The 21,685-nt window shown below is 37.2% G+C and overlaps 1 protein-coding gene across 3 annotated transcripts; it reads left to right on the forward strand.

Moving 5' to 3' along the window:
• Positions 1 to 441: 441 nt before the first annotated feature.
• On the forward strand, positions 442 to 20,287 carry LOC127935233 (ankyrin repeat and IBR domain-containing protein 1). Of its 3 annotated transcripts, none has more exons than XM_052532918.1 (21): positions 442 to 705; positions 3,647 to 3,933; positions 8,577 to 8,877; positions 9,102 to 9,284; positions 10,053 to 10,170; positions 10,887 to 11,092; positions 11,186 to 11,274; positions 12,163 to 12,307; positions 12,628 to 12,788; positions 13,381 to 13,469; positions 13,637 to 13,767; positions 15,077 to 15,211; positions 15,456 to 15,542; positions 15,631 to 15,697; positions 15,839 to 15,984; positions 16,095 to 16,273; positions 16,730 to 16,781; positions 16,966 to 17,040; positions 17,893 to 18,013; positions 18,128 to 18,171; positions 18,832 to 20,287. In XM_052532918.1, exons 2-21 carry the CDS (start codon positions 3,746 to 3,748, stop codon positions 19,573 to 19,575), a joined length of 3,261 nt encoding a protein of 1,086 aa, XP_052388878.1. In that variant the 5' UTR covers positions 442 to 705; positions 3,647 to 3,745; the 3' UTR covers positions 19,576 to 20,287. The 3 variants fall into 3 exon arrangements, with proteins under 3 accessions (XP_052388878.1, XP_052388880.1, XP_052388879.1); XM_052532919.1 differs by lacking the exon at positions 442 to 705 and adding an exon at positions 861 to 1,055; XM_052532920.1 differs by lacking the exon at positions 16,966 to 17,040 and having other exon boundaries at positions 495 to 705.
• The last annotated feature ends 1,398 nt before the right edge of the window (positions 20,288 to 21,685 follow it).

Consider the following 21,685-nt stretch of genomic DNA (forward strand, 5'->3'; position numbering starts at 1 on the left):
CTTTAGGTGGCGCAAATGCGTCATCTGTTACTTTTTCCCCCGCACAAACCGCATTTGTGTGCTTGAGTAATCTAAAGTTACTGATGCTTAAATAAACAAGTATTAATTTTTACTTATGTATAAAAACATTTATTTATTTCATATTTGGATTTTGCAGATGTGTGCTCCCATAATTGTTTATTTATTTATTTCAAAAAAGTGAAATTAAATAATATATAAGGCACTGATGGTACTCATGTATATGAGTATATATGATTTAAAAAACTTTAAGGTAGCATTAATGATTAAAAAAAACTTTAAGGTAACATTGATGATTAAAGACTTTAAAATACTTTAAAATAACATTAATTTATTTATGTGTAAAAATGTGGTAAAACGTTTATGTAAAAGATACTTGGTGGACCTGGAGATAATAAGAGACAGTGCCTCATGGTTCTCGGTAGGTGGCGGTAAGTGGCTCTTAAACTCGGTTCTTTATCTACCGTTAAACCGCGAAGCAGACGCAGATTATTGTCCTATGAAATGAGAGCATGACCAGCAAACACAGCCACGAGCACCACCCCTATGATTATATAGTTCTTTAATGTTTCTTTTTACATAATATCTGACATGATCGAAGGTCTTCTGTCCGAGAACAATGTTGATATAAGCTTTTGGTCGTTTGATGTGTCGACGCTCAGTGGATACGTCCAAATCAGAGATGAGGTATGTGTGAGATATGTTGATCGTTCGTGTCAACACGCCTTGGTGTCGAAATCTCCGCTTGACCAGCCTGGGAGTGTGGAAAATGAAAGCACTGTTTTATCAAACGTGTTTGCGTGTAGATGGCTTTAATGCAAGAGGTCTGTCAGCCGTAGACCGGTGTAGATGAACTGAACGGATGATGCTGATCAGCTGTCAACACAGTAAATGCATCCTTGAAAAACTACAGATAGAGATTCAGAGCTTTTGTTGAATGATCGGTCCAGTTGTATTCTTAGTGAACTGTTGCAAATGTTTCATGAGGAATTTAACAGCCAGAGAGAACCCCACTCCTCCTCCACCACTGAAAACAAGTGAGCAATTCACCGAGCTAGTATTCAGCATTTAGACATTGTGATGGTTTACATGTAACGCAATCTTTTGTGTCTGCTAGAATATTGTAAGCAAATCTGCAAGTAATCTGTAAACCGTGTATGTAATCTGTTTTAGTGTTTAGTTCGTTACAGTGTTGTCTTTTTGTGTATTGATAAAGGGCCAGTTCACTCAAAGAGAAGATTATGTCATTCTTTACAAACCCCTATGATGTTCCAAACCCGCATGACTTTCTTTATTTTGAAGAGCACAAAAGGAGATGTTGTGCAGCATGTGAGCCTTGTTTAATGGGGAAAGTATGCAATGGGTCACACTTTATATTATAAGGCCTTAACTACTATCCTTTAACATGAAATACCTGCTAGACTATGGATTTGCTATGTAACTACATGCTATTCTGGGAAATCCTCCCAAGTTTGAGGTATGGATTGCTTTTAGTAGTAAGGATTAGGAGTTACAGTTTTGGGACAAGGATTGGGTTATTGTTAGGGATAAAGTCAAGTGTAACTTCAAGTGTTCATTTAATGCAGTTGCTTTAAATGTAAGTACAATAAACCAACATGAATGCACACATAATAAGTACGTATATGGTAGTGAAAGCTACCTTATATAACGTGAAACCATGATTGGAAGTCATGGCCTAAAGGTTAGAGAGTTGGACTTGTAACTGAAAGGTTGTGGGTTCGAGTCTCTGACTGGCAGGGATTGTCGGTGGGGGGAGTGAATGTACAGTGCTCTCTCCCACCTTCAATATCACAACTGAAGTGCCCTTGAACAAGGCACCGAACCCCCAACTCCTCCCTTTGGAGAGCACTAATTCAGAGTATGTATCGCCACGTCATATCACTTTTCATGATGCAATGAAAGTGAGTATTTACTGAACCCCTTCACATTTTGTCTTCCATGTAAAGAAAAAAAAAGTCACATTTTAGTGCATGCTGTTGTTGTCAGTCATGGCAAATCATTTGCTTGGGGTTTCAGACATTGTTAAAAGTGAAAACGGCAGTTGAGGTTCATCTTGTAACACAAAGCCTGCATTGTTTGAAAGTAGCCCACTGCCTGTAAAATGAATGCAAATGGAGTTTTTCTATTAATGGACACACAGTATGTTTAATGATTGAGCTCTAGTGTGGGGGAAGCTTGTGGAAAAGAAACGTTTCCCTTTCTTTGTGTGCCTGCCAAGAGCTGCTCTTATTTCATCTGTTCTGCATTCTCAGACGTCCCACCTGAAAGTGAGCCACTTGACCACAAGCCCAAAGTTCTAAAATGTGCTTTGTTTCTGATGTAACTCCGCAGACATTTTTGTTGAATGCGAGTGAGATGTTTAATGATGTGGAAAAGAACAACAGAGCAGACAGAATGACCTAAAAAAACGGGTCGAAGCTCTCACTCATGCCCGATCGGTGCACCTGCTTCCACCCTCTCCTCTCCCACAACCCTCTCAAGTAGATTTATTAGAGCATGACATGATGCATACTGGATTGTTTTGCTGATGAAATATTATAGATCCCTCAGGTCATGTAACCTTTTAAAATGTTTCTTTCTCAGTGTACTTGTACTTTTTTATCAAAAAAGAGGCACAGCCGTTTTATCTGATGTGACTGTTTAGAAAAAATGCTAACGATATGATCAGATAAAGACACCTGTGCAAGATTGTTATTTGCACAATGTGGTCATATGCAAATTAGCATTTTGTGAAACAGACTGGTTATGTTACGTTAGGGATTTCCACAAGATGTGTGAGTTCTATTTAAAGCTGCACTGTATAATCTACATTTACTGGTCAATATGTTCTAAAGCAGAAACAACTATAAAGGGCTGTTCACGCAGAGCAGGTTTGTGTTGTTTTTCTGTGCAAACGTGCTTTATGGACGTCTTTTACCATTGCGATCATGCTTGGCATCTTTTGCAGCATCTCATACATTACACTGCTTTTTAAAAACTAAAGTCACAAGATCAACTTAAAAAAAATGCTTCTCAAGACCTTCATTCTACCATCCGAAGTCTTTTTTTTTAAACACAAAAATTTATTCTTAACCTTTCTGTTTTAATGGCCCCTAATTAAGCCATTTGTTGGTTGATTTCACAGAAATGTTAACACTTGAGCAATATCAAATCATTTGAGTAATTTTTTTTAAGTGCATACTCAACAGTTGATTTCATTGTTCAACTCGGTCACCTGTCATGAAATGTTCAGACTTTATAGATTAAGTTCAGAGTCAAGGAGCATTATTGATGGGTCTGGTCATGACATACAGTAATGGTACTCCAGTCTTATTTTTGTGCACGATTTTCGCATTTCCATTTGAAAATGCTTGTGGTAATTTTACCCTTTAGATTTAAGCCTAACACTATTTTCAAGTCAAGCTCTGATGTGAAGTTAATGGACTGGTGATGGGTGTAGAGACTATGTATCACATTCGGAGCAAAAGCTGATTGTCTGATGTCAATTTTTTTTTTTCAAATAGCGATTGCAATATGGTGCTGTTGATTTTTCCATATTGATTTTACATCTCATGAAATAAGTGAATAACAGATCCCACACAATGTGATTGTTTTGATGTGTTTACAGGATACAGTTCATGTGGTATGCGTCCCATCCTCTCTCATGCTGGCTGAGTGCTGAAAACTGAATGTGGGCCGCTCTGCGGCTCCCACTACAGCTCCTGCCATGGGGAATACCGCCACCAAGTTTCGTAAAGCACTTATCAGTGGAGACGAAGGCCTGGCCTGCCAGCTCTATGAGAACAACCCTCAATTTAAAGAGGCTCTGGAGCCCAACACATCTTATGGGGAGCCATATCAACACAACACACCCCTGCACTACGCCTCACGCCATGCCATGACTCGCCTCATCAGGTATGAGCCTGCGGAGGATTGGGCACTGAATTACAAGCATTAGCCCCTACTGGTTTTGATTGTTCACCTTCAATTTTAATGTGAGAGTGACGCTATTTTATATTTTTTTTGGGGAAAAACAGTTATTAAAATGTATATTATTATTATTAGTTATTTAATTATAATTGAAATAAAAAGAAAGACAGAATTTCATTAATGATTATGTGAAGCTAAATAAATGACAAATTAGATTTTTTTTCTTATTAGAAGTGTTCTAGTTTGTGGTCAGTAAAATTTGTATTATTTTTTACAAGTGAATACTTATATTCAACAAGAATGCATTCAATTGATTAAAAGTGGCTGTAAAAACATTTATAATGATACAAAATATTTCTGCTTCTAATGCACCGTTATTTTGAACTTTCAGTTCATCAAAAAAATCCTGAAAACCTATACCATGGGTTTCACAAAAATATTTTATAGTCATAATAAATGTTTCTTGAATAAATGCTTACTGAAGGATCATGTGACACTGAAGACTGCAATTAGTGCCATCACAAGAACAAAGCACATTTTAAAATTTATAAAAATGCAAAACAGCTATTTTAAATTGTAATAATAATTTGCATATTATAAATATTTGCATATAATAATTTTTGATCAAATAAATGCAGCCTTGGTAAGTGCTAGAAACTTATTTCAAAAACACTAAAAAATAGTTTAACGATAGTGTATGTGTCAGCGCAAAACATATGAACCCATTTAATATCAATTTGTAGCCTAACTAAGAGGGATAAGTCTGTTAGACTTCTATTCATGTAATGGGAAAACCCAAACAGCATAGCAGCATTTGTAGAGTGTTGTTGCTTCAGGGAGAACAAGAAACACTGAATAACCATTCCCATGTTGGCCCCTAACAGACGGAACCTTAAGCAAATATGCATGGAATGGGAAGATTATGTGGAGCCCGCAATGTTTATGTGTAATGCAAGGTTATTTTTGCATGTTTGTTGAATTCCATTTGCTTGGTATTTGAGTCAAGACCACTTGGAGCCTTGAATCCTACTCTGACTCAGTGTAGTTAAAGCACCCCTCAGAGAAAATGGTTGGTAATTACCAGTTAGGACAGCTAGCTACTGGGGACTCCTCTTTCCTTTTCACTTTTCTCGATTCATTTTACAGCTTGTCGGAGCACACAACTAGTAACCTCAATGATTTCACAGCCTATCTATCTGTCTGTCTGTCTCTCTCTCTCTGTCTCTCTCTCCATCTGTATCTCTGTCTGACTTTCTGTCTCTTTCTCTAGTTTGGAATATCTGTAGCTTTGACCATGAGATCTAGCCCACATTGCATCTTATTCTGGTGTACTTAGGGATATGGTTAGGCAGGAAAAAGGCATCTGATCAAAATATAAAGGGAACTAGATATAAAGTGTTGTACTGTACTGTTTATGTGCACATTTACAGATCATTTAACAATAATAAGCTCAAACAGGAAACAAATTCTGCACATAAGGTTGCATGGCAAGCATTGGGAAAATGGCAGGCAGTATGTATAGGCACTGATTAGTATTTTGGCCCATCTAAATAGATTCAAAACTGATTATTTCAAAGACATAATTCACAGAAACAAACAGATTTTACAGTTTCTGTTTTTGAATATCTAGTTTGATGAATTTATTTTAATGGTTGGATGCCATTAACCCGGTAAAATTTGTCTCCTTTCTTGAAAGCACTAGCTGTGTTTGTGGTCAGTAAATCCGGTACCTTGTGAACACAACTTTGTTTCGAGGCGGACTTTCAAATTCAGCTAGTCAAATTAGAGCTTGCAAGGTCAAACAATGCTTCTACATGTATCCTAGTTTGAAATTGACAAAACTGCAAACACCTTAGCTCGAACTACTACCCAAGCTTGATCGGCCACTTTGAAGTGGTTAGCTATTTAAAAGCTAATAACAGAGTTCGGTATTTCGTAACTTGACTTCTGATTGTTTTTGGCTGCTATTGATTCTTGGAAAAACAGCCCGTTAGTCTAGACTACACTCAGAAATTTTTGATGCCAGATGTGTGTATCTCTGACATTTGGTCTAATGTATGTTTACCCTTTGTGTGGGCTTGTTTTTATAATGATCACACTTTCATTAGTGAGCATACAGCAGATGTCAGTCACCTGCTTGTCTAGACATTATCCTTGGATATTGGTGTCAGCCCAGCTTAAATGCTTGGCTTTGCATTTCATGATGTTGTTACACTCATAATTGGTTCTATTGTGACATCTCACTGGATTTTAAGGGGTCATATGACTTTCTAAAAAAATTTGGTGTAATGCAATGTGTTTATATGGTTTAAGGTTAAAAAAAAAAAAAACATCATTTTTCCAAATAATGTACATTGTTTCTCCTCTATGCCCTGCCTTTCTGAAAAGCGAGGTGTATGCTGATTGGCTAGCTATACAGTGTGTTGTGATTGGCCAGATGCTACAAGCGTTTGATGGAAATCTTACACCCCCTCACTATGCTGACAAAAGACAAAACCAATAAAAGATTACAAAAGAGGCATTTGTTGCATCCAGTGGGGACATAATTACTGATTATAATGACTTTTACTGTCTTTTTACGCGTAGCGTATTGCACCACGTAAAAATAAAACCATGTCTGCATTTGTGATCAGAGAAATGACAAACAACAACCACTACTCTACACTGCTCAAAACTCTCGTTTGAATCCTCACTGGCAAATCCTTTAAATATGAAAACATACTTACAGTCTGTGTGTCAGATGTGCCAGACTGTCCTTGCAAAGTTGGAATTGCCCCACTTTATAGAAACAGACACCGGCATTGTAGTTCTCCACAAAATGCGCTGCACAAATCTGAATATTTGGGTTGAACTGTTCCAGAACAGTGTTGTAAATACAACTTAACCACTGATTTCTAGTTGTGTCTTCTTTTGGAATGCTTTGCAGGTTTGCTTTCACAATGAAACGCACAGCATCTCCACAACATGGCGCCGGTGGTAACGGTGAAAATAAAAGCTACACCTTCTTTCTGTGCGTGAACATTTTGGCGGCATTATACAAATCCTCCCACATAGTGACGTAGACATGTGGAGGTGTGTTTGAAAGAGTTGTTTTAGGAGCGCGTGGTTGACTCTGAACTTTGATAAGGAATTACTCATTGTATTTGAAACTTTAGTCTTTGCAACTTTACAGATCTTCTTTATGCACCGAGAGCTTGAAACACTCTAAAGAGAAAGGAAAAAATTAAATCGCATCATATGACCCCTATTACAGTCACATAGTTAACAGGTGTCCGTGTCAATTTGTGGTAGTTCAACCAGTTTTTCAGGCTTCCCAGGGGCAGGTTCAGTTGGAGAGCAGGGTTAGGGGAATGCAGGGAGTAAGAGCTGTTGTTTTCAGTTTCATTTAACTAATAAACTCCCATTGGCAGATTCACTTCACAGACTTCCCAGAACAGCTCCCTGAGTCATTTCCACTAAAAGGCATTAAAGCCTGCTGGATGCAATCACTAAAAGCTTACAAGGTTGTACATTTACCTAAGTCCATTCTATGGTGTATTTCAAACCTGTTATGAATTATTTTGAAGCTCCCGCAAGTAATCGCCTGACAATGATATCAGTCTTTCTAATTCTAGTTATGACCCTAATGCATGTTATGGAACTTTGGTAGATGCCACCACCGGGATGAAGACAAAGGTAGTCTTCAAATACTACCTGAGGTGTTTTATATTGGCTTAAAAAAATCTATAAATGTGATAGTTCTGGTCTTGGATGCTGATTGGGCAGTACAAAATACCATCATCCACAAAGTGTTAACGGTTATGATGCATAACCCCTGTTCATTGTATGGCACTCTTAAGGCTCTGAGCATGCAAAATCAATAAATGACGATAACAGGATATGATGTCATACTTTCCACCTCATTGTTCAGTGCAGAAGTAAGTTATTTCCTGTGAATGTACTTCTGATTACTTAATGGTAGATAAATAGAACAACAGAGTGCAGTAAATGGTAAAACCAGAATGTGTTTATGATTACAATAGTAAATTAAAATGGCATGATAACAAATACCTGTTTGCAATATCGAGTAGCATAAGTTTTTTTTTTTCTAAACCGCTAAAATAACTGGAAGCCTCACATATTCAAGTTACAAATATCTGTGCCTGCTCTTACTTCAAAAATAGACTGGACAAGATCAGATTTGAATACTTAGAATGAATTCATGAAAAATCAAATATTAGGCCTGAAAAAGTTACAAAATGTTTTTTTTCAATTCTGGAATTTTCTATAGTTCATAGAAATTTTTCAAATTATGATTGTCTAATTCAAGGAGATAGATATTGCTTTTGTGTAGAGCAAAATCTGTTTATGTAAGCTATAGTGATGCCTGTTTTTTAAATGATTTGTTGTTTTATGCAGATATTTCCAATGAATACGATGAAGCTGTTTACAGATCAGTACACAGGATTCATTAAAGAATCAAGTCTGCACAAAATGAATATGTACAAAAACTAGACTGTTAGCATACAGTATTTTTGCATTTAGTTTCGGTGCATTTGCCGTTGTGTTTTGCTGTTGTAAATGTAATTGTTTTTTTCCACATTTTTTCTGATTTACAGTTTGTACTTACTCTAGTTCCTTTCCTGCAGGTCTTTCCTTTTCTCCAAAGATGGCAACCCCAACAAGTGCAACGTTCACAATGAGACTGCGTTGCACCTGCTTTGCATGGGCCCCCAGATCCTGCTGGGTGAGGGGGCACTGCAGCCCCGGATCAGCCGGCCCCAGGAGGATGAACAGAAGCGGGCTGAGTGCCTCCAGATGATCCTTCTGTGGACCGGAGCCAAGCTGGACCAGGGCGAGTATGAGAGAGCCAACGTCAATGCCACAGACAACAAAAAGAGCACCTGCCTGCACTACGCGGCAGCGGCTGGCATGAAGAACTGTGTCGAGGTAACAAGATTGTTATTTTCTTACATAGCTCAGGCCTCCAAGTTGTGTATGTGTTTACAGTATTTTCAGATGATTTGATGCAAACCCTCAGTTCGGTTTCAGTTCTGTTAGACTGTGGCTAAACTTCATGACCATGCAAGATTACTTTTCTGGTTTAATTGTACCACAATAGGATTGATCACTTAGTGAAGCCACTAGCTAAGTTTTAGTCGTGTGTTTTGCAGTTGTTAGTAAAGAACAATGCAGATTTATTCGTGGAGAACGAGGACCGGGAGACGCCATGTGACTGTGCGGAGAAACAGCATCACAAGGAACTGGCGCTCAGTCTGGAGTCTCAGATGGTTTTTTCTCAGGATGCCGGAGCTCAGGAGATAGAAGCAGAGTATGCCGCCCTTGACCGGCGAGAGGTACGGCTGTGTTAAAACTGTATATATAAATAAGTAATTTAAATATGCATATTATTGTTTTGTTTTTTCTTGAAAGAAAGAAACACTTTTAGTCCGCAAGAATGCGTAAAATTGGTCAAAAGTGACAGGAAAGACATCTATAATGTTACAAAAGATTTCCATTTCAAATAAATGTTGTTCTTTGCATCAAAGATTCTTGAAAAAGCCTATTACGGTTTTCAAAAAATTATCATCACAACTGTTTTGTACATTGGTAATAAGAAATGTTTCCAGAACACCAAATCTTTCAAAGAAAGATTTTTTTTTAAATATTGATTTATGCTATTATTTTCAATTTATGTACCCGCATATCTTGTAATTAACTTCAATTTATTGTTCTGTTTGTTAAATTTGTTGATCAATGTATAGCCCAATATATAATTCAGAAGTTTGAAACCTTACAAACACAGAATTAACATTCACTGTGTGTGTGCGAGTACACGCTTGTTCATTAGTCATAGCTGTGTGCTATGTGCTGAGGAAGTGAGCTCAAGATAAATCATAACTTGGTAACATACTGTCAAAGATTAGGGCACCAGTTTAAAGAGGAAAGACCCAGCTGCCAGCAGCAGACTCATGATTGTTTTGTTTTGCTGTTCTAGACCGGCTGAGCTATATAGAAGTTTAAAGGAAAAGCTTTATTAGTTCTCTTTCTATCACACACCCTCTTTCCTTCACACTTTACATCTTTATCCCTAACCTGTTATTCTGTTTTCTTTTTCTCTCCAGCCATATGAGGGATTGAAACTGCAAGACCTGCGTCGGTTGAAAGACATGTTGATAGTGGAGACGGCGGACATGCTGCAGGCTCCTCTCTTCACGGCCGAGGCCCTGCTGCGAGCTCACGGTATGAATGTACTGCAGCAAACTATTCCACTCATCCAATGATATCACTGGGTTTAATGCAAGAAATCTTTTTTTTTTATACAATAGATGGCATCACAAGTGAATTTTGAGGTAGTTTCTGATTTAATGGTTTTAGTGTGCTCATAATATTCTGTGAAACACTTTAGACTACATGCTAGAAGTAGCGTCTGATCCCTCTACCATAGTTTTGCTGCAGTACGTATTTGTAAAGGACTTGTAAAGAGATGAAAAGGTCATATATTGCAGAGGGCTGTCACTGTGCCAGCTGATCCATTTGATCAATTAAAGAAATATGCCAAATTTGGCCAATATCCAAGACCCTGCATTCTTGAAGATATAACAAGCAAAAGGGTTTGGCTCGACTTTGTTCCTGGGCAAAACAGAGCAATCCATGCTTAATCTTTACTGAAGTAGTAGGCACCAATTTGACATTCATACATTTAAAGAGACGGAAGTTGATTCAATATAATATTTTTTTGAAAATTAAAATAGCATATATATCATATAGCTGACAACTGCCGCACGTCCTTAATGGGCATTATGTGACCAGGTTCCTGCTCCAAGCATGTTGTCTGTCCACAACTTTGCTTGCTTCTGATTGGCTGTGGCACTGTCAAAGCCTATCAGAACATCTGATGTTTTATACACCGCTATTTGAACCAATTCCCCAGTTTAAACCTTCTTTTTACCGAAAAGACTGGGACAGGGAAAAACTTCTAGAGGACTGGATGTCTAATGCGGAGGACTGCTGTCAGCGCTCAGGTGTTCAGATGCCAACTCCCCCACCGAGTGGCTACAATGCTTGGGACACTCTGCCTTCACCTAGAACTCCCAGAACAACTCGCTCCTCTGTCACCTCCCCTGATGAGATCAGCCTGTCTCCTACTGATGGCCTTGCCCTGGTAAGATTCATCTTCAACATTCTTTATCATTCAGTGTACGAATATTGAAAAGAATACTGACACAGTCTGTTCAATGTTTTTGTGTCCATGTAGTGTGGGATTTGCATGTGCACCATATCGGTGTTTGAGGACCCTGTTGATATGTCGTGTGGGCACGAGTTCTGCAGGGCATGCTGGGAAGGGTAAGGAAGTTAAGTTTTGTTTAAAGCACAAGTTCAGGTCATATCAGAAGTTTTTCTTAATAAAGTATCCATTACAGTTAAACAATTACACTACAACGTTTGTTGTCAGTAAGATAAAAAAATAAAGATGAATGCATTAAATTGATCAATAGTGACAGTAAAGAATTTTTTACATTACAAAAGATTTCAAATTTAAATAAACACAATTTTTCAACTTTCTATTCATCAAAGATTCCTGAATTAAATCTATAATGGATTCCCAAAAGAATTATGCAGCACAGCCGTTTTCAAAAATATTTCTTGAGCATTAAATCAGCAGATCAGAATGATTTCTGACAGAATATGTGAAATGAAAACCGGGAAATTCAGCCTTGCCATCACAGTAATAAATTACATTTAAAATATGTTAAGATAGCATCCAGAAAAGTTTTTAAATTATAATAATATTTAACAGATATAACTGTTTTTTGATCAAATAAATGCAGCTTTGGTGTGCATAAGAGACTTCAGAAACCTAAAACAATATTACAGACCCCAAACCTTTAAACTGCAGTGTACATGCTGCAATAGTTTAGAAACAGCGTTTCTAAATTGTTTTATACTCATAATTACTGTCTAAAAGTCAATCGTTATATATGTTTTAGTATATATATATTTTACCACTTCCTATTTAATCATGGCATTTGCAATGCTTCATGTGATGAGTAGTTCTTTTCCTCAAAGAAAGTTTTTGTTTGTTTTTCACTTTAAAAATATTTTTGTTGACATTTTTAAATCCTGTGGATGAATAGAAGAAAAATCTCCTCCACGTAAAAAAACCCGATATATTGCATGTTGTTTATGATCCATGTATTCCTAGTCTTTGAACACTGTTTGTCTGGATGTCAGGTTTTTGAATCTGAAGATCCAAGATGGGGAAGCACATAACATCTTTTGCCCTGCTTATGAATGCTTCCAGCTGGTTCCTGTGGAGGTCATTGAAAGCGTTGTCTCCAGAGAGATGGATAAGCGCTACCTGCAGTTTGATATTAAGGTACAATTGCAGTCCACAAAGCACCAGAAACCATTTCAAAGCTGCCCTTTTAGTTTTCTTATCATAGACTGTCTGACGTTGGCTTTGAATCAAAATGCTGACGGCATCCTGCTGTCGGTTGAGTTTATGCCAGTGTTTGTTCGAGGAAAAAAAAGCTTTTGTAAACACGCATGCTCCGAAGTCAAATGTTTGATTGTTGGGTAAATATCACGTTGATTTGATTTTGTATTATTTACAGATTAAAATTGTTTTGGGTATTGGGTCATTTATGTCATCCAAAACAAAGAGCAAGTTTGAACACATTCTCTTTTCGTCACCAGGCTTTCGTGGATAATAATCCTGCCATTCGCTGGTGCCCTGTAGCCAGATGTGAAAGAGCCGTACGACTGTCTAGGCCAGGCCCTGGAGCCTCTGACTCTCTGAGCTTCCCGTTGCTCAAAGCCCCTGCTGTAGACTGTGGCAAAGGCCATCTCTTCTGCTGGTACGTTAACCTGCTGTACTGTAAGGTGCAGAATTTGTACCTAATGTACCTCTAAATTATACATATTAGTGCTTAACAATAAGAAAGTTTGCTTTAAAATAAAAATTAAGGATTTGAAGGTTTTTCTTTTTTAAATTTGACACTATTTTTAATGTCAGTTAAGCACATTTATTCCCTTTTCCCCTGCATTACTATAATAACATATCCTCACATTTTATATAGACTTGAATTCTTATTGTTCTTTGTTGTGATTTCATTCTCCTTTAATAGAATAATTCATAAAGAAAAAGTAAAATACACATGCACAAAAAAAAAAGAATCGAAAAACAAAATACTTTATAAGTGAATAAAAAAAAAGATACTTGTGCATAATATAATACTGTACTTTTCCCCCTCATTTAATTTTTTTTACATTTATAGGAATGAGTGCTCAGGGGTCTGGTGGATATAAAAACCCTTAATGGTCTTAAAAATGAATGTTGTTTTCTTTAAAATACAATATATTGTTTCATTTGATTTTGATGGGATAATCTTAATGTTCATCGTCTAAAATGCCATCAAAGCGCTGTTTATCTCTGGGGTTTCTTCTCAGGGAGTGTCTTGGCGATGCTCATGAACCCTGTGAGTGTGAGACATGGAAGATGTGGCTGCAGAAAGTGTCTGAAATGAAGCCTGAAGAATGTAGGACTTTTCACGTTTATATTTCTGAATATATTATTCTTCCTGGCCATGCATTTAATCTTCAGCATGCATGATCATTTGACCTGCACCTTAACTTAATGGATGTTCATTATATTTAACCTGCTGCTGTAAGTCTTTGTATTGAGCTCCTCTTTGTCTCTGAACAGTGGCTGGTGTGAGTGTAGCCTATGAAGATGCTGCCAACTGCTTGTGGCTACTCACCAACTCTAAACCTTGTGCCAACTGCAAATCCCCCATCCAGAAAAATGAAGGCTGTAATCACATGCAGTGCGCGAAGGTCAGTAGAGAATGGAGTATGTGAACAAAAACATTCAAATCCATTCGAATATCAGCATGCTAAATTGTGACTGTCTGATGATTATCAGCTGACACATTGACGACTAATAAGATCAGATGTCAGAAAATGTATTCTTTCAACAGATAATGTGTGGTAATCACACATTATAAGGACCAATATTTGGCTTCTGGAATTAAAAATCATTAGTGAATTTGTTTTTAACTATATAAAAAAAAAAACTAAGCATGGCATCCATTATTGTTAAAAATATTAATTTAATCAATTATTATTATTTTTTTAAAATATTTTTTTATAAATAGATTTTATTTAAAGTGTTGTGATATTCAGTACAACAGCATAATAGTGATTGCTATATTATTTTTTAAACAACATATTTAATACAATTTCTCAATTAATGTAAATAGCATTTTAAACACTGACCATATATTGTTCCATATATTGGCTATTTTATTTATAAGAAATGAAGTTGTTATAAGAAACATCAGCACTTGTAGAAAACTGCTTAGCCAATCAAATTAAAGGACTGGTATATTATTTTATTTAACAGATAAATAAATAAAAATTTAGCCAATTATCAAATTTGCCAATTTCAACATTTTCTGAGCATTTTAATTCTAAACTAAAGGAAACTCAACAGACTGAAAAGATTAAGCTGATTATTATTTTTTAGATGTTATTCGACTTAAAATAACTTACTTCTGTCATAATGTGCCTTTCCATGTGCACAGACATTGACATACTACTATTTCTTCTATAATGTACAATGTAATGTAAAATTGATATTATAAAATCTCTTACAGCTATCATATGAGTGTGTTTGACTCTGACACAAAATGTATTTGTGTTGCATAACGGCCTTTTGACGTCAGAGGCAGGTGTTTGAACAAAGGCAGTGCTGAGGACTTGGCCTCACTGTTATTTTCTTAATGAAGGCTTAACTAAGGTTTTGAGTGACAGGCGCAGGGTGGGGGGAAGGGGAAGCTATTCACGCCACCAGCACGTGGAGGAAAGACAACGTCACACGCTCACAAAAACGAATGTTGAATTCTCACTTGTGTCTGGATGGCTATTTATATTGTAAAATAAAAGATCTCGTACTATCTGGCCCATGCTTGCTTTAGTACACTACTTTGTTGTTTAGTAACACCGATTGAAATCCGTTGCCGGTTTATATCATTGAAGGAAAGACAGTCAGGGTTGATGGTATAATTTAAAATGATCTCTAAATGATTGATCCTGTTTGATGAGTTCTGTTTTGCTCTCCTTTCTCATCTGGATCTCTCTGTAGTGCAAGTATGATTTCTGCTGGATTTGTCTTGAGGAATGGAAGAAACACAGCTCCTCTACTGGAGGATACTATCGCTGCACGCGCTATGAGGTCATCCAACAGGTGGAGGAACAGTCCAAGGAGATGACTGTGGAGGTACTTGTTACACACACAACAGCCATTCAAGGAATGTATTGACTTGGAGCTTTTGTGACTTGTTTTGTTGACTTCTTTGAATGTTGCTAGTGTATAAAGCATTTACTTTCCAGGCTCATATTTCTCATGAGTAAAAAGTAACAAAACCGGTTCTGCGGTTTCTTTTGATCTGAGTTTATATGTGGTTATGAGCTTGAATTTCCATCAGGAAGTCTCTCCTGCTTTTATGTTTGTGTCCTCGCAGGCAGAAAAAAAGCACAAGAGTTTTCAGGAACTTGACTGTTTTATGCATTATTACACACGATACAAGAATCACGAACACAGTTACCAGGTAGAAATATGTAATGAAATGTCTTTTAAAACATTCCAGTTCACTGTTTGTTGACAATCATTCATCAAAGACACTTCTTTTAAATTAGTTAGAAGAACGACTCTTGAAAACAGCCAAAGAAAAGATGGAACAACTGAGCAAAGCTTTCATTGGAAGTGAGTAGAACATATTTTACATGCACTATACGTGCCTTTGGTTTTAAGTGTGATGTAGTATGTTCTTATAAACAGGTGTGTGGTGTATTTTGAATAGTAGGCCTAAATATGTAAAAATGTCAATGTATCCGTTTCTTCAAGGGGAAGGAGCCCCACCTGACACCACCTTCATTGAGGATGGTGTGCATGAACTTCTCAAGACCCGACGCATCCTTAAGTGCTCTTATCCATATAGTTTCTTCTTGGAGCCCAAAAGCACAAAGAAAGAAATATTTGAACTTATGCAGGTACTGAGATTGACGTCTGTTCACCACTTAAGAGAAGCAATGATTTGTTTCTGTTGAACCTTCCCCTGCACAACATGCTGTTGTGTTTCGTCTTTCTCCAACATGTGCAGACTGATTTAGAGATGGTCACCGAAGACCTTGCTCAGAAGGTGAACAGGCCTTACCTCCGCACCCCTCGCCATAAGATCATCAGTGCCACGTATCTGGTGCAGCAGAAGAGACGGGAGTTCTTGGCCTCTGTGGCTCGAGGTGTTGCTCCAAACGATTCTCCCGAGGCTCTCCGCCGCAGGTTAATATTTTTTGTAAGCTCTATTGTTAAATGTTTGAAAGCAAAGACATTAAGACAGCCATTCTGTTTTGTAAAGTAAATGTATTATATAGTACATTAATTTTATTATATTACTATAGTAATGGTTTTATTTATTTATTTGTTTTATTCTGTGTTAAAAAAAATTAAACTTTGTATTATTAGTATTATTATTATTGTATGGTCATATTGCATCTTTGTCACCTTTTTCACCCCTGATGATTTTACATCCCTGGCCATGTTTTTACAATAGCAGTACCATAGCATGGTATTCTTTCAGGTTTTTTACTTTAAAGAGCACTGTGATAGTATTATAATATTATTATATTAATATGGTTAATGTCTACAAAAACATGATATTACCTTGGCACCATTTTCCAAAATATGCAAACAGAAATAAAACCGTACAGGCACAGTACTACTTTTCCTCTTTTGCAGTTTTGCTGGTGGCACTTGGGACTGGGAGTATCTGGGATTTGCCTCTCCTGAGGTATTACTGCATCACTGTTTACAGTGTTTGCTGATTTAACTAACCCCTGTTATTTCAAACCTCACACAGGCAGCCAGATTTGTAGCTCACAAAACTGTTAATGAACTGTCCTTGTAAAGATGTAAGAGAGTTGTGTGTTACTGTAAAGTACTAGCAGTCACTGAATCTCGTTCTGTGTCCAAAGATGGTGAGGAATCACCCAGTACGGGGGTCAAATGCACAGCGTGAGAGCAATTACAATCCAGGAGGCCAGCCGCAGGTACTGCTGAAGACAAAATTTGGTCCAGCATTCATTTCATAGTCATTCATATGTCCTCTGACATTATATATATTATGCTGTTAAAGTAAATGCAGTCCGGTGTTAAGGCTGGTCATCTCCTGGAATATTCCAGATAAAGGACTATGCCGTTACTCGACTCAAATTCTTAAATAAATCAGAATTCCTGTCCTGTGGTCAACTTCACCGTTCTTGAAATGTGGACACTGTTGTAGGTTGCTTTGTCATGCATCCAGTTTGCCTGTGTGAATGATCTGCATTCAGTCTTTCTAACAACTTCAAGACTAATATAATGTTTTTTTTTTATTATTTTAATGTATAAATACAGTGGCCTCAAAAAGGATTTGGACACTCTATCACACTTAAAAAGTAAAAATTGCATTGCAATGGATAATTACATATTAGATATACTAACATCATCTTTCTAAACTGTTGTGAATTCATACAAGTGTCCTTGCAGAATAACTTCCGGTGTAGTTAATTGTATCAACCATAAGCATGCTCTACTACATTTTCATTAAAACCATGTTTTAGTGAACAATAAAACGATGGTTCGACATTTTGTAGTATAATTCCAAGAAATACATTTTTAAATGTGACATAAATGTGTCCATATATGTTGTAATTTATTTTAATCCATATTAGTAGTAGATTAGAGACACAAGCCACAGTTCTCAAATAGGCATTTTATTCATTGCTTGTAATATTAAAGCTAATCAGTATCCCTGTGAGAGTCTGTCCATTTTTTTAATGATCTGTCCATTATTTAATTACTGCTCCCTGACAAGAGACCATGGATTATTGTAATTAAACTGAGGGTGATGGTTCCTGCAGGAATACTCCGAGTTCCAGTACAGACGGAGACACCGGCAGCGGCGTAGAGGAGACCTACTCCGACTGCACAGCCTCCGCAGTAACACCCCTGAACCACATGACTCTAGTGACAACACTTCAGGTACAGCTCCTGACACCGATAATGACCCCACATAGAAATAACTAAAAGAGATGCTTTATGTCAGTGTTACTACGTTTACTTAGAAATGTATGTATGTCCAATTTGTGTCTACAGAAACACATGAGGGAGGCATTACACAAAGACATGGGATCTCCACGGTGAATATACGGTTTATAGATTTTCTAACATGTGATGCTTTCATTTTTGCACAATTATTTGTTTCGATTTAAACATATTTTCATTTGTCAAATTCACTATAAAATGGCATCTAAATTTAGCAAAATTAAACAAAATAGTTCATGCATTTCCATAAACCAGAAGACATTTTATATGCCATTTTAAACATGAACCAACATTTAAAAGCATACATTGCCATTGAAAAATTAGGGGTTGGTAGGATTATTTTAATGTTTTTGAAAGAAGTTTCCAATGCTCACCATAAGATGATTATTACTTACTTCGGTCTCTAGTGTCACATGATCCTTCAGAAATCATTCTGACATGCTGAAACATTTCTTATCAATGTTTAAAACACTCCCTAATAATTTTATGGAAACTGTGATGTATTTATTTCAGAATTATTTGATAAATTGAAGGTTAAAAAGCAGCATTTATTTGCAATGGTAATATTAGGCCACATTATTAATGTCTTAATTTCGCTTTTTAATGCATCGTTGCTGAATACAAGTAATAATTGATTAAAACAAACCAACAAAAACTTACTGACCCCACACATTTGAACGATGGTGTAGTTCCTTCACTCTAAAATGAGTCAATGAGAATGTATTGAGAATTTGAACCCTTTTTTATCTCCTCAGGCACTTGGGTCTCTGGATGAGGATGACCCCAATATTTTGTTGGCTATTCAGCTGTCCCTACAGGAGTCCAGGCTGGCCTTGGACCCCGAGCCTCAGGATGTGCTCAGTAACGATTCTTCTGTAGGTGCCAGTGGTTCCTCTCTGCCCTCTAGACTGGATTCTGCCCCCCATACTGGGGATCACCCCCGAGCTTCCATGAGCAGCTCTGAGCTTCTAGAGCTGGGAGACAGCCTTATGAGACTGGGCAACATTACCAGCCACTATACACCCTTTAACATGAATTCCTACCCCGATGCCTTGGGTAACGCCTTCACCCCTAGTGACCCAGACTGCCTGGACCCTTCCACCAATGCCAACCTGCTTGGCAACATTATGGCCTGGTTCCATGACATGAATCCACAGAGCATTGCACTGATTCCCTCAGCCACCTCAGATGCCAGTCCTGAGCCTCCCATTTTTGGAGAGGGACAACCTGCCAAAGCCCAGGATGAGGAGAATGAGATGGGGAGTCCTGAGCAGGGTTCCCTATCGCTACTGAAAGAGAGGAGCGCAGACATGATGGCATCGCAACTTTTGGAGCTGGAATGTGTTGATGCACAGCCTCCTAAAGCAGAGCCAGACTTGGAGGGTATGGGCAGCAGTGTAGATCTCACTAACACGGTTCGTCCTGAGAGCAGTACTGATCAGGATCCGCAGGTAACTGACCTCTCTTTAGAGTGGGAGGAAGAAGTGCACCTCGTGTGAGGAAAAAGTCCAATTATTGTTTACCAACTGAGTGCTCTTATTGTGCCAAAACACTAAATAAAATCAAAACTGCACGTTCAGAAATGGAGAAGAGTGAAAAAGGTGCAGTGGGGTCAGATGGGTCTCGTCTCGGTTGTGTGTTGCACAGCGTCTGGTGGAAGAAACAAGAAAACGTGGTCAGATTTAAGTTGATGAGAGTAGAGTGCGTCTCATTCACTAACTGTATTTTGTGTTTGTTTTTGAACGGAAATCCAAATTCATTCATATCTTAGCACTTGGATTTTCTTTTTCAACATTTTAGCATAACATTTAGAAACAACTAAGAATCAGTCCTGGTGGCCTTAGAAACACAAAATGGTTTAAGCCGAAAGGTTTTACATGTAATTGGACATTTGAACAACTAAGAGACCCCAAAAATTTAGCATTAAAAAATGAAAAGCATTAAAGATCTGGAATCGGTTCTACATAAAAATATTGTGATTTTATATTTAAAAAGCCATTGAATGGTGAAGGTTAGGATGGTAATTGCTCATTTTAGCTTATGTCGAATAATCTGGATTTATTAACATTAGAAAGACGGTGAGATCAAATTTATGTGCATACCTGTTGTGAGTAATCAGGTGGAAATCTTGTGTAACAACCTTTTTTTGTGCACATGAGAACACTGTTATGAGTGACTGTGGTGATGTATTAAAGTCACAATGAAATGGAAGTAGCGACAGGTGTTTTCTTCCATATCGCGGTGTCCATCTGAAAGAAAAACAAAATATTAGGTTGGGCCTTGGTTATATCCATTGTTGTGTTGATCGGATGGAAGCACTTCTGAATATGAGCTTGCAATCGATTGCAAGCGTGCTAAATGATTGGAGAAATAAACATAATTCATCATAGAGAAGTCTGTCATTTTCACTGGAAGATCCAGTTATGAGATGTCGATTACGATTTCCAAGGTGTTTGTTTCAAACCATTCGATGGCACTTTGGCCATCTCTAGAAATCTTGCTGCGGGTGGGTGCCATAAGAGAAAGCTCCATCTGTATAAGATTGGAAATTCATTCTTTCTTTTAAGTTCAAATGAACAGAAATTAAATGGATGAATATTTGACTTGACAGTTATATTTTTCTGAAAAGAAAAAGAATGTTTATGTTCAGGAGAAGATACATGAAACCATCAACGTTTCTTGGCTCTTGCAGTTATTGTGAAAAATTGTGAGATAAGATTCAAGATAAAAACTTCATGCCTTTCATGAGTTCTTTGCCTTATTTTGCTTTTCAGTTTTGCAGCTCTCCTATTTAGCCATGCCAATTTGTTAATTTATTTAAAAAACTAATGTTCCTTTCATTTAATGCAAAAGCAGAGTACACAGTACACATTTCATTGTTATTAATGAGGAGTCAAAATGTTACAGTTTGCAGAAGACCTTGTTCTTTGCCAAAAGGATGTATATTTACACTCCTGAAAATATTGACATTTATTACCTTATCTAATGTGACTCCTACACAATACCTCTGATTATTCCGTGTTGTGGATTTCATTTGGGCTCATGGCTAACGCATACATGCACAAAGACTTTGTTTGTGTGTCGACATTAAGTCATATACATAGAAAGTTATTCTCATATATGGCATATGTGGCCAAACTGACACGTATTAAACCTTTAATGAAATTAAAACTTTGCAGAATGCCAATCACATCCCTCTCTGATTAGACATACTGTGCAGTAATGGAGAAGGTTTTCAAGGAATATTGCAGGTTAAATACAACTTAAGATTTATAGACCGCATGTGTGACATGCTATCGGTTACTGCATCATCTCTTTAGTTTGTACAAAAAAGCAATGCATTTAAAATGTAAGTCTTAACACTGTCGATACTAAATCTTAAAGTGTATTTAAACCAGGATATTAATCTAACAGTCATAGGTATTTGATTTCTATTTCTGATACATCATTTTTGGAAAGTCTTAGATGTGGGGAAGAGATTGTTTTTTTGTTTTTTTTTCGTTCTTTTTTCATTAATTCTACTGTGCTCATCAGTGTGCCTTTTTGTACTTTCTTATTTATATACGTTACCTAATTATGTTCGTGCTTGCTGTGGCAATCAAATGCAAT

This window comes from Carassius gibelio, chromosome A19, assembly GCF_023724105.1.
Source record: "Carassius gibelio isolate Cgi1373 ecotype wild population from Czech Republic chromosome A19, carGib1.2-hapl.c, whole genome shotgun sequence".
NCBI classification, from domain to species: domain Eukaryota; kingdom Metazoa; phylum Chordata; class Actinopteri; order Cypriniformes; family Cyprinidae; genus Carassius; species Carassius gibelio.

Bases quoted from the DNA above. Each gene is read 5' to 3' on its own strand.
- LOC127935233 (XM_052532918.1), top strand. From the start codon at position 3,746: ATGGGGAATACCGCCACCAAGTTTCGTAAAGCACTTATCAGTGGAGAC. The intron at 12,789-13,380 runs GTACGTTAACCT...GTTTCTTCTCAG, and splicing joins AAAGGCCATCTCTTCTGCTG to GGAGTGTCTTGGCGATGCTC. The intron at 15,212-15,455 runs GTACTTGTTACA...GTGTCCTCGCAG, and splicing joins CCAAGGAGATGACTGTGGAG to GCAGAAAAAAAGCACAAGAG.